Below are 14,746 nucleotides of genomic sequence, written 5' to 3' on the forward strand. Positions count from 1 at the left end.
CTTTAAGAGGAGGCTAGATGAACACTTTGCTGGGGTTGTTTGACCCCAGTACTCTTTCCTGCCATGGCAGGGGATTGGACTAGATGATCTACTCAGGTCCCTTCCAACCCTAGAAACTATGAAACTCTAGCCCAAATTTCTAATCTGTTGAGATCCTTCTGAATTGCACTTGCATCCTCCAACATGTTCTCAATCCTTCCCAGTTTTGTGTCATCAGCCAAGTTGCTCAAGAAGCTTTCCTTGTCAGCATCTAATTTATTAATAAACTTGTTAAACAGCACTGGGCCAGGACAGACCCCTGTGGGACTCCGCTCGAAAGCTCCTACCAGCTTGACATGGACCCATTAAAAACTACCCTTTGCTTCAGGCTGTTGATACAGTTATCTATCCACCTTGTAGTAGTTTTATCTAGCCCACATTTCTCCAGCTGTTGCTGCAGATACCAGTTCCCTCCCTTCCCTGACAAGCGATATGTTGTTTAGACAACTGAGGTATATGAGCACTAATATGCTAGCTAGCTAAAGTGACCATAAAAGCCACTATTTTTTTCCATGTAGTTCAAGAAGGAAATTAATTTAAGTGTTTTTGGGGACAACATTTTCCATTCTGCAATGAGCAGGGGGGGTGGGCATGGTTGCTTAAAAAAGGAAGACATTCAGCAGGCATGCAGTAGGGTGCCAGTGCTTTGGAGGGGGCTGTAGACAAGGGTCCACAAGGCTGTGGAGTGGGGTGTTGACAAAAGTTAAGGGGCATGCAGGACCTGTGCGGGGAGCCCTGGACTGGGACAGCATGGAGGGCAAAAGTAAGGGGCACAGGCAGAGCTGTGTGGGGAGCTTGTAGTGATTTCATAGATGGTCATAGAGGAGTTTGTGACTGTTCCATCTTGTCATCTCTTGGGGCGCTCTAGTGAACAGACTTTCCCCCAGATCCTGGTGGTCACCCCAAATAAACTTATAGGTGGTCATCAGATCACCCCTGAGCCTACGCTTTTCCAGGCTGAAGAGTCCCGTGGCTCTCAGCCTCTCATCATAAGGTCTGTTATCCCGACCTCTAAGCCTGATCACTGGGTTCAACAAACCAGGCATATATGAATGAGCAGAACAACACAAGGGGTTTTACTGTGGAACAGTAAGCAACTCCTGCAGACCCTATGCCTGTGCCTGAGGAACTGGTTAGCTCCTCAGCTGAAGGACAATCTTTCTATTACCAACTCAGTCTCCTTCCCCGGGGATCATCAGGATAGTTTTGGGATCAGGGGTTTTGAAGTTGGGGGGGCGGGGGGTCACAAACAGGCTGCAGTTTGGGGGGGTGCATCTCCCTTCCCACTGCAAGAGGTGAGAGCGAGGGGAGAGGCCCCTTCCCCTGCGGTGCTGCCAGGCCCCACCAGTTTAACAGGGTTCTTGCACCCCTCTGTCTGCCCTACATCACCCCCCCCCACCCGTCAGTGACCCCAGACGGCAGGTGCACAGAAACACGCCATCTGCTACACTTGTCTCCACATACGCATAACCACATGCTGCTTGCCAGACGGCCCCGCCCCCAGCCCCTTGCAGCTCGGCACACGCCCGTCCGCTGGCTTCTTCATTAGCACCATCCTGCTGCCACTCAGGGAGCTCTGCCCACAACCAAGATGGCCTCCCGCCCCTCTGCCCGCTTCTCACATGGCTCCCCACACACCCATCGTGCGGTGCCAGGATCCAAAACGGCCCCCGCCACTGCCTCTTCAGCACGAGGTCGCGGCGTTGCCAGGGTGTAAAATGGCGGCCGCGGAGTCGCGCCGCTCGCCGGGTCCGGCCTCGAATATGGCCGTCCCGAGGGTCGGAACGAAGCTGCCCACATCCAAGATGCCGCCCGCCACGGCTTCCAGCGGACCCGAGCCCAACATGGCCGCAGCCAGCTCCTGCCCGCCCCAAAGATGGTGGTCGGAAGCGCCCCGGTTATGAGCCCGCCCGCCTGCCGGTCCCGGGGTCTGCGGGGCGCAGATCCGAGATGGCGGCGGCCGAGGTGGAGTACGAGTCCGTGCTGTGCGTGAAGCCCGATGTCAACGTCTACCGCATCCCGCCGCGGGCCTCCAACCGCGGCTACCGGTACCGCCTCCGCGCCCCCGGCTGTCCGCTCCCGCGTCCCGCGTCCCGGGCTGGGGCTGGGGCTGCCCCGTGCTTGCAGCCTCGCCGGGGGCTGCCCCCACCCCGCCGCGCCCCGGGGCCTGCGGGGGAGCGGGCAAGGCTGGTGCTTCCAGGGGCAAACCGAGGGGTGCGGGGGTCTGCCCCTCTGGCAACCTGGCTTTGCCCGGGGTCAACGCACATTGGGGGGTGGAGCAGAGTTGCCTCCTCTGCCCCTCCTTGGAGCCCCCGTCTGGGCAGTGCCACCCGTCTGCTGGCCTCTCCTGCCTCCTCCCAGCTGGGCTTGGGGCTGTGGCCGTCTTCCCTGGCGCCTGCTGCCCTGCGTGGGGATGGGTGAGCTTCTGGGGTGGCAAGGGGGGAATGCTGGCTTGACGGACGCGGCATCTCCTCACCCTGCTGCAGCCTGCCTGTGCACTCTGAGTCATGCGGGCGCTGCTCTCTTTGCTGACAGAGATGTGCTTTTCCTCCCATTGTTCCTGCAGAGATGGGAGCGGAGCTGGGCTCTGTTCCCGGGGCTTCTGCCCGGGTCAGTGCAGTTTGTTCTGCATGAACAACCCTCCCCCCGCCCCTCAGGCAGGGAGGAGATGTGCTGGCATCCAGGATCCTGCTCTCCCTCTGATCCCTCTGCCGCCTCCAGGAAGGGTGCTGAGAGGCCTGATTTCTGGAGGGTTTAAGCCCTACTTGCAACTTCAGCTGCACGGGAGAGCACTGGGTGTCTTCCGCAGCGAGGGCCAGCAGCTGCCTCACACCCTTCCTGCTGCAGGGATATTCTGCTCCATGTTACAGCACTGTGGAGGTTTAACTAGTTAATCCTATTCAGGGTGTTAGACTCTGTAAATGAGTATGCCTCTTCCAGTTCAGGGCTGACTTCTACCCTGGGTTACCCTGTGCTTCTCTTAGAGGCCGTGGGATTACAGGGCTGTAACTAATGGTCGAACTCAGCCCCCAGAACTGCTCAATGGTGGTGCAGGAACCGGAGGAAATTCTTTGAGACCCTTCAATCCCAGGGCAGGTTTGCTGGCCCAGAGGTTAGCAGATCTTCCCTGTATGTATGCTTCAGCTACAGGAAGGCTAGGGTCACAGGATGAAAGCGTGGATTTCCCTGATGATGTTTTTATGGTGACAGCACTGATCAGTTTGTTTTGACGCACAGATGTCGATGGGCCTAGTTCTTTTTATCCCCAGCTTTGCTGCAGATGTTGCTCTTGGTCACATGAATCTGTTTTTGAAATCCCTTAGTCAGTTTGCTTCAGTAACGTTCTGCAGCAGCCTTCCACGTGTTAAGTGTGTGTGAAGTGTAACGTGTAATTTGCCCATTATAAACTTGCTGCTCCTAACTCCAGAGGGCTATGCTATAAGAGGAAGGGAAATAGCAGTGCCAGAGAGGCTTCCTTTTCTAAACTAGTATAATTTCTGTTGGCCTTCACCTTTCTCAGCTGAAGAGCTCTGCTGCTCTGAATGTCTTTTTGGACTCCTGCCTTCTTTCTCTCACTCTACTTCCCACCCCTAGTGTCCTGGTGCACCTCTGTTTAATGCTGTCTGTTTTGCTGCTGTTTTTGTTCGGTTTCTGCCTGCCTGGGGAGTGTGCGTGCGAGGTTGGGCTCTTGGAGCCTCCTCTGAGGAGCTAATCACAGTTGAGCGAGGTTGGTTTTGGTACCTGAGCCTCTCTTCAGAAGAGATGTAGAATAAGGGAGTTAGGGATTGCTTTGGTCGGGACTGAGAAGCAGCAGTGTTGTTTGGCCCTGGGATGTCTGGGGGCTGCCAGGTAGAGTTGAGGTGGTGTCAGTGAACGTGAGTTCCTGCTCCTTCTCTCTTCCTCTCCAGGGCATCCGACTGGAAACTGGACCATCCAGACTGGACAGGGCGGCTCCGCATCACTTCTAAAGGCAAAACAGCATATATAAAGCTAGAAGATAAAGTCTCAGGTAAGATGGGAAGGTGGTTCTATGGTCCCCGTGCTGAGGGATGTGCCTGTTTTGTCCTTTTCTGTGAAAGTCCCAGTGGGCCATTCTTCTCACCTCCTTGTCTCTCTCTTGGTCCATCAGGGGAGTTGTTTGCTCAGGCTCCCATAGACCAGTATCCTGGCATTGCTGTGGAAACAGTGACTGATTCCAGCCGATACTTTGTCATACGGATTCAGGATGGGACTGGTGAGTAGAAACATGGTGTGGTGAGGAGCATGCTATAGAGCAGAGTGTAGGAAACAGAAGCTGAAGAAGTCAAACTAGGGCTTTTTGCCTGAGAGACCCACATGGTAGGCTGCTCTCTGAGGGCTGGGGTTGAGGTAAGAAGGGGTGGCATGTCCACAGATGACCCTTAAAGGGTTGCAGTAGACTAGGCAGTCTGAAGGATGACTTGACTCTGTCTGTTGGACTAGGAGTAGTAAGCAACTTGCAGGGCTGCTTACCCAGGCTTGAAGAGATCACAGGAGATGCTACTGAGGGTAGCATGGGCATTGCAGCTAGCAGAGTGAACCCTTGGGTTTATGGGGGAATGAAAGCTTAGATGGCTACTGGAAAGGATATGGCACCTGGCTCATGTCCCATGTGCTGTGGTGTCTAGGGGAGAACTTGCTAAGGAATGTGCTGGTTCCTCTCTGCCCCCTTCTTTTGTTGACTACCCGTCTGTCTCGCCACCAGGGCGAAGTGCATTCATTGGCATCGGCTTCACAGATCGGGGAGATGCTTTTGACTTCAATGTTTCCCTGCAGGATCACTTCAAGTGAGTCTTGCCTGCCCCACTCTGCCCCATGGTCTACTGATGGTGCTCACATGTGGCACCCAGGCCAGTTTCCTTGGACTCTTGCACAGCCTCACTTCTTTTATTATTGGCACTTGTGGTATATGGTGGGGAGGGAATGGGCTGCCAGTCACAGAATGAGCTCAAAGTTATAAGCAGGGTGATGGAGCTTCTGTTGTCTCTAGCACCTGAAAGTGTTAGACGCACACCCCTCTTTGAGATATGCAAGACTTTCAGATGGAGATGCAGTGAGGCATGATGGGGTGACTGCATTGCAAAGGTACTGTTCTTCTGGGAGACATGTTGGCTTTGAATCTCTGATGCCACATTGTAGAGTAAGGGTGGTGGTGCCTGGCATTGGCAGTGCTAGTGTTGGCCAGTTGGGGAGCCCATGCTGGTCCCCAAATTGCCCCTTGATAGCCATCTTCTTTTTCCTTTGTTGTGGGGCCTCAGCTGTTCCTCTCCTCTAGGTGGGTGAAACAGGAGTCTGAAATCTCCAAGGAGTCCCAGGAAGCAGATACACGCCCCAAGCTGGACCTGGGGTTCAAAGAAGGACAGACCATCAAGCTGAGCATTGGGGTAAGGTTCTGCCTGACTAAACCAGTGCTGTGTTGGCTGTTCTCTTTACAATTATTGCTGGCTCCTGCCACAGATGACTCCTCTCATCTTTATGTGTTTTCTGTCCTTTTTTAACAGAACATGACCAAGAAGGGAGGGCCACCCAAGCCACGTGTGGCTGGATCAGGGGGGCTTAGTCTACTCCCTCCCCCTCCAGGGGGCAAAATCACAGCTCCTCCTGTCCCTCCCCCTTCCTCAACACCCATTTCCAACCACGTCACGCCACCACCAGTGCTGAAATCCAGTAATGTGAGCAGTGCAGGTAAATGCTGAATGGATGGGAGGATTCTCCAGCCCTGGTGGAGGAGGGGAATCTGTCTGTTAAGCTTCATTGGTGTGTTTGGTACTGCACAGATGTAAGGGCAAACATGGTCCCTGCTTTGTGGAGCTGGTGCTCTTAATTTGGACTCAAGCCACACAATTCAGACCTGTGATATCAAAAGCACATGGGTTTTTAGATATGAGCATCTTGGGCAATAAGTCTAATTGTTGGCTTCCAGGTGAATTAGGAAGGCATTGTGATATCCTCAGCTCTTGCGGAAAGAGACTGAGGTCAAGTCCAGTGACTTGGCCAGTGTGATGCAGTGAATTTGCTGGCAAGGCTGGGTCTCTCAGACATCTGGCACCTTTAATCGCTAGATCACTTGCTCTCCTCTGCAGGAAGTTTTGGATCAGTGGCTGTAGGGTACAGTTATACTGGCATCTTGGGAGGCTTTGAAGTGGGGACTGCTTAGGTGCAAGGAGCAGCACAGAGTGGGTGTACCAAGGCTATAGCAGGTGGCAGGAAGCCTGCAGGAGAAGGAGGCTCCTTTCAAAAGTTGAATGTACAGCTCTGTGTCGAGGAGGAAGAATATAATGGCTCTTCAGGGTATGATGTTTAGGTTCTGGATGCCTTTAGCAGAGTCCTCCTGCCTATGTGGCTGCTGGAATCCAGCCGTGATCAGTGCTTCTCCATTTTGGTCTAGCAGCTGGTGTGACCCCCAAGTCTGCTGGCTGGAATGGTGGATCATGAGCATGGGGTCTGCAACAGAACGCAACTGGTGGTTTTCTGGGGACCCAGCAAGTGGAGCTGCTGTGTTCTTCACAGCCCATCTTCAAAAGGGTGGGTGGGCAGCTGCCCAAGAAATCAGTGTATTTTAATCTTGCAATAGCTCCAGAAGAAAGACCTCTCCAGTAAGGTGTGAGGCTCTGAGCACTCCAGGACTTTCCCTCTTGCCAGTGATCTTAAACATCTGTGTTCCTCTCTGTTCTCAGATATCCTGTTAGATTTGGACTCTGCTGCATCAGTTTCTAAGGCACCAGCACCTTCAGCCGTTCCAGCCACCACAGACCTCTGGGGGGACTTCAGCACTGCAGCCAGGTGATTATTGAGAAGGAGACAGAGTAGGTCTGGAGGGAGAACTGTGGGGCAGCAGTGAGGGGCACTGGTACAGCTGTTTGGAGAATTTAGGGCTGGCATAGTCAGGGGTTACAGGGCAGGAGTGAGGGGTTGAGTGGGCTGGTTTACAATCCTTCAACTGGGATCACCCCCTCTGACTCGTGTCTTTCTTTTAGCACCGTTTCCAGCCAAGCCCCTCAGCAGTCCAACTGGGTCCAGTTCTGAATGGCCAGTGTTGCGGAGTTGAAGCAGGCTGATTTTTGACCATGAGGAGCTGGAAGCACCAAGTGAATGGGAAGGGGTCCAGACCTCTCGAGTCTTCAATCAAAAAAAAAAAAAAAAAATCCAGACAATCCTATTTTCCATCCTCCCCTCCCTGCCACCTGTTTTTTAAAGTTTCTGTTTCAATCAAAATGGACGTCTGGCTCCTCAAAGATCACCAAGCCCTGAGGGGCCATCTCTAAATTGTGCACAAAAGCAAGAGGGAGGGAGGAGTTGGTGTCCTCTCACCTGTCTGAGTGCTGCATGCTATCACTTGTGGGGTAATGGATGTGTCATTTGGATTTTTCTGTTCTTCAGCACCCCCAGCTTGGGCCAGCTCCTCTGCCCCAGAAATCTACAGCACTGACCAAGTCACTGCAGCTTGGCTTGAAGTGTGGAGGGCTCTGGAGTATAGCACACTTGTGGGTTTGGCCAGCTGCAGCCCTCAAATGGTAATGGCCCAAGACCAGCACTTTGTCTACTTCTCTGTCCTGTAGAATGGGGTTTTTAATAGGGAGCTAGCTCTATCCCCTCCTGCACTGTTTGCTGTCCTTTGACATGTAGGTATTGTTCTAGATGGGCATCCATATCTCTTTATGAAAGGACATGTCATGCTTAGCTCCATGTCCTGGCCTGCCCCTTGCATGCCTCAGCCCCGGATCTCTTGTGTCCTCACAATGTTCTCTTGTTCAGCTTGTGTGAGGTTCTCTTGAGTTTGATGTCCATGCCTTCCCTTGTGCCCCCCTCAAACTCTGCCATCCTTGTCCTCCCACTGGAATCCTTAAAAAGCTATTGAGCTGTTTTTAACTGGAAATATCCTTAAAGGAAAGAGATCCTGTTTTTTCAGACTGGAGCAGCTTCTCTCATGCTGTAGCCAGTTGCTGGACATTTCCCATCTCTGTCAGTACAGTGCCTTCCCGTACACACCACCCCTCCTGCTGCATGCATCTTGGGAGGCATCTGAACCTGGCAGAGCTAGTTGAGAGATGAAATCAGGATGCAGTATAGTTCCGTGTCACCTGTGTGCCTCCTGCTGTGGTGGCATGTACAGCCCTCTTTCCCTCCTGACCCCCTACCCTTATAAATGCTTCAGTATAGGGAGGGTTTAATTGCCGAATAGATACTTTCAGAGCTGCATCTCTTCTCTCCTGCCCCTCCCTGAAAATGTGATTTTTCTTTTAAACATTTCTGCTTAATGGACTCAGTTGCTGTGCCTGTGTTCTTAATGTGCCCTGGATCGCCTCCCTCCCCAACCTTGTCCCTCCAGTTTTTCAGTGGGGTATGCAATCTGAGGCAGATAGCTCTTGAATGTTCTCCCTTGCTTTTGAGGTGAGGTTCCTTGAATCCCTTGTATTGCTGTCTTTCCCCCCGGTCTCCATCCCCTAGTTGCATGAGTAGGTGTAGTAGCCTGCCTGCTACTACAGCCATCTTGATGGGGCAGTGCAGCCCTTACTGCTTGCCTCCACAGTGTCCATGTTAGTGAAGTCCCTGTAGGTGACGACCCCCTTGCTAGAACACTAGACTTGTACTGTGCAGGGAGACACCTCCCTGTTCCTAACACTCATAGATAACACTTATGCATTCTGGAAGCATGTCCAACTGCACATGATGTCCACCTTCCACCTCTCTTATCTCCTGGCTCTAGCTCTCCAAGGGGAGTACCTAATCAGCCACTCATACTTCCTCTCCTTTGTTGCAACTGTCCACTCTTTACTTCTTTGCAGGCTCATTGGTGCTGAAAGCATTGGGAAGCAAACTGTCCAGTGCTCTGGGAAGGCAAGCCTGTGCTACATAAGTCTAGCACCACTGCAGTTCCACTTGTGGAAATGGGGACTAGATTGCTTTTATAGATGGATATATTTTGAATAGCTACCCATTCCAGCTTTCCCAGGTGTTTTTCTCCTGTCAAGCATTATTCCCAAATCTTCTGTGCTTTCTTTTGGTTCCATGCCTGGGAAGCTTCATGTCTCATGAATTTGCTATATGTGTTGGGGGTGTAAACTACTAATCGTCCCCTTCCCTGCAGTCTAAGCCAGATCACAGGCCCTGGTGGCTGGCTCAAATCTACCATATTGGGGCAGGTCCTGACATTTCAATGATGTAACAGTTTCCAAAAACTAGGGAAGTTTAATAGTGTCAGTTACAACTAACCAAGAGCCTCTTCCTCTGTGTTCTTAGTATTCTGGAGATAATATATTATGTATTTGAGAATCTGAAGCAAAAATTTAAAAATATATGTATATAAAGCATAAGATGTACTGGTGCAATAATGGTAATTAAATGAGAAAAATTGGGAAAAAGGGCACTGTGTCTCTCTCTTGTGTCAAGTGAACTTTTTGGCTCAGCAGCCCTGTGGGCAGAAATGTGATCATACCCTTATGGTCCAAGGAGTGTTAGCTTTTGGAGTGAAGGAGAATTTGGCTTCTGGCTGGGAGGGGACAGATTATCAAAACAACCTGCTAGTACTTCCAACATGTAAACTGTAAGGACAGAAGAGTACAGTGGGTGCTGTTTTGAGAAGAAGGGTGAAGAATGGGAACAAAGTGAAGACCCTTCCTGCTTGTGAGTTGTGGGAGATAGTTCTGGGATGGAAGGGAGTGGGGCTGGGGGTAGGAAAGTAATGGCAGTAAATGGGGAGCAGCCTTCTAGTAGTCTTAGTGATACTGGAGTTGCTGGTTAGGGCTTTCTCTTCTAGACTCCACTGGCTTCTTGATTTGTGCTGCAGGTGCTTTCAGTACCTTTCATCCTATTTCATAGATTTCATAGACATTAGGGCTGGAAGGGACCTCGGAAAATCATCAAGTCCAGCCCCCTGCCCAAGGGCAGGAAGTCAGCTGGGGTCATAGGATCCCAGCAAGATAAGCATCCAATTTACTCTTGAAGGTGTTCAATGTAGTGCTTGAACCACCTCTGGCAGGCTGTTCCAGACCTTGGGGGCTTGGACAGTAAAGAAATTCTTCCTTGTGTCCAGCCTGAGATGGTCTTGCAGTAGTTTATAACCGTTTGACCTCATCATCCCTTGGGGCGCTCTGGTGAACAAGTGTTCCCCCAGAAACTGGTGGTGATCCCTGATAAACTTATAGGTGGCCATCAGATCACTCCTGAACCTATGCTTTTCCAGGCTAAAGAGCCCCATGGCTCTCAGCTGTCATTGTAAGGTCTGTTTTCCTGACCTCTGATCATGCGCGTGCCTCTTCTCTGGACTCTCTCAAGCTTCTCCACAACCTTTTTGAATTGTGGAGCCCGAAACTGGATGCAGTACTCCAGCTGTGGTCTCACCAAGGCTGAGTACAAGGGGAGAATGGCATCCTGGGATTTGCTTAAGAAGCATCTAAAGATGCAAGCCAGTGTTTTGGTTGCTTTGCAATGCAATGTTGTGGCTAGTAGGCTCATGTTCATCTTGTGGTCAATGATGACCCCCCAAGTCTCTTTCTTCCATAGTGCTAGCCAGCGTAGCACTGCCAAGCCTATAAGGATGCTGCAGGTTTTTCCTCCCAAGGTGCAGCCTTGCATTTTTCAGTGTTTAAACACCATCAAGTTCTTGTCTGCCCATTTGCTGAGTCTGTCCAGGTCAGCGTGGATCACCTGTCTGTCTTCTGGTATGGATGCTTTGCCCCAAAGTTTGGTGTCATCAGCAAACTTGGCCAGTCTGCTTCTGACTCCAGTGTCCACATCATTAATGAAGATGTTGAACAATACGGGTTCAAGGACAGAGCCTTCGGGGGGGGCCCTGGTCAAGGGGCACCATGATGATTGACTTCCAACAATTACTACCCTCTGGGTCTGACCATTGAGCCAATTGCCTAGCCAGTGGATCATGGTAGACCCAAGGCTGCAATTGGCCAGTTTTGTCAAGAGGTGATCATGGGATACCGGATTGAAGGCTTTTTTTGAAGTCAAGATATATGACATCAATCTCTTCTCCCTTGTCCAGGTGATAAGTCACTTGGTCATAGAAAGAAATGAGATTGGTCAAACAAGACCTACCCACAACAAACCCATGCGGGCTATCCCTCAGCATGTTGGCATCGGCCAGTCCATTAAGGATGGCCTCTTTTTAATAAACTTTTCTAAGACCTTCCCCAGGATAGAAGTCAGGCTGATGGGCCTATAGTTAGCCAGATCCACTTTCCTCACTTTCTTGAAGATAGGCACCACATTGGCCTTCTTCCAGTCCAGTTCCAAAGAAGTCTATGGAACATACAGTGTCACCTGTTTGCAATGGACCCTCATGGGAGAAGGGAAAAGAGGATATTTGCTATAAAAGGATTAAGTTAATGTGGTAAAAATCTATTCCTCCTGTTGCGTTAACAAGGGGAATGGGGGTGGAACCAGGATTTGCTATAAATGGGGTTGGCTTATATGGAGTTTGTGCCATGGTTCTTGAGGAACACATTAGCATTGTGCTTCTTGATCAGTGTGGCAAAAGGAAGCTATGCACCCCCTTAAACTGGGCAGCCCATCTTGCCCACAGTCCTTGTGAAAACTCAGTTTGAATGTACCAAATGGAAGGAGGTGCTTCATAAAGCCAACTTGTATCCCTTTGTACCCACTGCTCTGGGGACAGCTTGGATCACTGGAGAGAACTAGTTCCTACCCACCTGCTGTGGTGGGTGATGGAGGTGGGGGGTATGGATGGGGGGCCTAGGGTGGCTCCTCATGATGAGAGAGGTGTCTCTATCACTGAACAGCAAATGTCACCATTGCCACTACTGTTCCTGTTGCTCCTTGAAGCGGAAAGGATGAAGTCTGAAGGGGCCCTGGAGTAGGTGGGTGATCAGTCTTCTGCCCCAGTAAGTGGACTGTGTTGCAGACTTGCTGTGAGGCCTGTTGTCAGGAGAAGGCTGGGAGCGTAGTCCTGCATGTTCTGCATGAGTTGGGGGTTGAAAGGCTTCTCCAGCAGTCAGATTGGCCTAGATACAGGGAAACTCGAGGGGAAGAGGCAGAGCACTATGGTAAAGCAGGAGATGGGCAAGAGAGTCAGGTCCCATGCCTCTGGTTCAGTCCTAGTGTGAGTGCCTAGGATTTGTTCAAGGAACTAGCTGCGGGTGCATTCCTGTAATGGCAGGGCTCTGTGGATCTCCAGTTCTGAGCAGAAGGGCAGCTCCTACCCTGCTCTGCAGTGGAGGTGCTTGTTCTGGCATCCACTGGGCATTTTCAGTCCCTCTACATTTATTTTCTTTCTCTTCTGGTATAGCACATGGTCTCTCCTCAGCTGGCACAGTGAAGACCTGCTGCCTTTTGGCAAAGGAACCTCCACTAAAGTGGAATGGATCAAATGTCAGCATCTCTCCCAAGTAATGTGCTAGTGTGTTAACTGGTATGCAGGGACAAGTTATTTCTGGTCACAAAGGGGTCAGAGGAAAAGCCAGAGGGAGATGAAACCCTGAGTGAGAAGGGGATGATAAAGTTGGGAGAGCTTCTGGGACAAGTGGTTGAAGCCTGGATCTGTAGCTTACCAGTCATTCATCTCTGCTTGTGGTATCTGTAATGTACGTGTGACTTAGCATCATGTCATCTCACCGTCTCCTGTTCAGGCTGAAAACACCTGAGCCCTGACTGCCAGTCTTTCTGGCTGGTACCATTACAATTGTGTTAGTATGAACTTTCTAGTGCCAACAACATTGCATGGCCATAAGCAGCCTTTCTGAAGGAAGGGAAGTGGCAGGAATGCTCATAGGACCTGGGGGTGGGGAAGGGAAGTGATTTTGATGCATTTAATTTTCCTTGGCTCAGTGGTTTGTAAAGAAAAGGTTTGTGTCTGGTTCTGGTTATCAGTGTAAATCCAGAGCACTCAGTGAGAGCAGAATGAGGCTCGTGTGTGCATGGGCAAAATATCAACACTCTCACACGGTACTGCATGGCATAACACCCTGAGGCCTTGTGGGTTTGTCGCAGTGCACTCAGGTGCCCCGCGCCTGAGAGTGGAGACTGCTCTGGGGAGACCCCTAGTGGCTGAAAGGGGGGCGCTCAGCTGCCAGTCACCAGGGCTGCACAGGTGCTGGTTGCCGGGGCAACTGGTAAAACCAGCTGACCAGGAAGGGGCAGGGCTTATCCCTCCTTAAGCCCAGGTAGGAGGCCAGGAGGGCAGTCCCTCTCCAGCAGCCGTGGGAGTAGGGACTCAGTTCGGACAGACAGAGGGGAGGACTCTGGCTATGAGAGCATCCCCTGGTCACTGCTGTGGTTGGTGGAACCCTTCTTTCCTCGCTCTCTAGTAGGGAGTAGATTTTTTTGTTCGACTGGATGGTCTAGTTTTTATGTTGTAGCCCAGGGGCTTTATGTTTTGTTTACTGTTTTGACCGGAGGACCGGACGAGGCTATTGGGGTGGAGGAGGCCTCATAGGAGCTCCATGGTAGCATGGGGCCTCCTGGTGCTAGAGAGGGCGCAGCATTGTTAGGGGGCGCATTGGCCCCAGCCCAGGAGCCCTGGAGAGAGAGGGGGCAGTAGGGAGAAGGCCCAGAGCGAGAGGGGGGCAGTAGGGAGAAGTGAGGAGCCCCGGGAGTAAAGAGGAAGGCCAGAAAACAACAAGACCCAGGTCAAACCTCGTCAACTCCATCTGCGAGGCTTGGGCTGCGGTGTAGGGGAGGAAAAGGAGCAGCAGGTAGTGACCCCTGTCACCAGGGTGCAAAAAAGTGGGCAGCCTCCCGCTGATTACAACCATCTTCTAATCAAATAAGATCAAGGCATGGCAGGCGAGTAAGCAGGCAGTTGGCCCATTACAGGAGGGTGGGGCCACTCCCAGAAAGGCTCCAATATTGATACTCCTGTCACAGGGTCTTAGTGCATTGGGTGAACAATAGGCCTCTGCTCTGGAGGCTATGTCTGGGCTATTTTCATTGGAGTGAATGGCTCTCGTGTATTTTTCCTAACCATTAGTGCAGGGCAATCACAGCCCTTTTAGTTTGCCAGTCCTCCCCTTCTCCCCCCTCCCCCTTATGGCCTTGTGTTCTTAACCAGATTTTGTTGCATGTCACTTGAGATGATTAAATTCAGTTCATTTTATAGCAAATACAATAGGAGAATTTCTTGCTTCTGCTACTTTCTTGCCTGTGGTCAGATACTTCCAAAACATCTATGTATTGTCTTCCAAACACTGAAGGGGGCCTAAACTGTGCAATGGCTTAGGGCTATGTGATCAAGTGTGTTTACAAACCTAGGGATGGAGCAGTCCCATAGATGTCTCCAAAAGCACTAAAGCAAGTTGGGAGTTTCCTTCTATTGATTCCAATGGGAGGTAGACACTGGAGATGCTTCATGTCTAAATACCTTTTGAAAATCTGGTACTTGGGTACTTACATTTCATTTGAGACTTAGATACAGATTTTTTTTACTCGCTGAAACTAAGGCACACGTTGTGCTGCTTTAACTGTGGCAGCACAATTAGAAGTAGTGCAGCCAACCCTGGTATGAAGAAAGTTTGGGATGGTAAGCTGTTTAATCTCCACTGATTTCAAGCCAAACCCAAGACCACCCTGATCTCAGTCATTGAGTTCCAGTATGCTGATGATGCTGTTGTCTGTGCTTGCTCAGAAGCAGACCTTCAGGCAATCATTGATGTCTTTATGGAGGCATACAAGACGGTGGGACTAATGCTTAGCATTCAGAAGACTAAGGCTAATAAGCAAT

General features: G+C 51.1%; 1 protein-coding gene across 2 annotated transcripts; it reads left to right on the forward strand.

Moving 5' to 3' along the window:
- The first annotated feature begins 1,932 nt into the window (after positions 1-1,932).
- Positions 1,933-7,952, forward strand: NECAP1 (NECAP endocytosis associated 1). 2 transcript variants are annotated; one of them, XM_019544165.1, is made up of 8 exons: positions 1,933-2,087; positions 3,948-4,048; positions 4,169-4,273; positions 4,763-4,844; positions 5,333-5,441; positions 5,559-5,742; positions 6,735-6,840; positions 7,035-7,952. In XM_019544165.1, the coding sequence occupies exons 1-8, from the start codon at positions 1,990-1,992 to the stop codon at positions 7,081-7,083; spliced, it is 834 nt and encodes a 277-aa protein (XP_019399710.1). In that variant the 5' UTR covers positions 1,933-1,989; the 3' UTR covers positions 7,084-7,952. The 2 variants fall into 2 exon arrangements, with proteins under 2 accessions (XP_019399710.1, XP_019399711.1); XM_019544166.1 differs by having other exon boundaries at positions 1,963-2,024.
- Positions 7,953-14,746: the final 6,794 nt, after the last annotated feature.

The sequence above is a fragment of the Crocodylus porosus genome, unplaced genomic scaffold (assembly GCF_001723895.1).
Source record: "Crocodylus porosus isolate Cpor-Errol unplaced genomic scaffold, CroPor_comp1, whole genome shotgun sequence".
In the NCBI taxonomy this organism is placed as follows: domain Eukaryota; kingdom Metazoa; phylum Chordata; order Crocodylia; family Crocodylidae; genus Crocodylus; species Crocodylus porosus.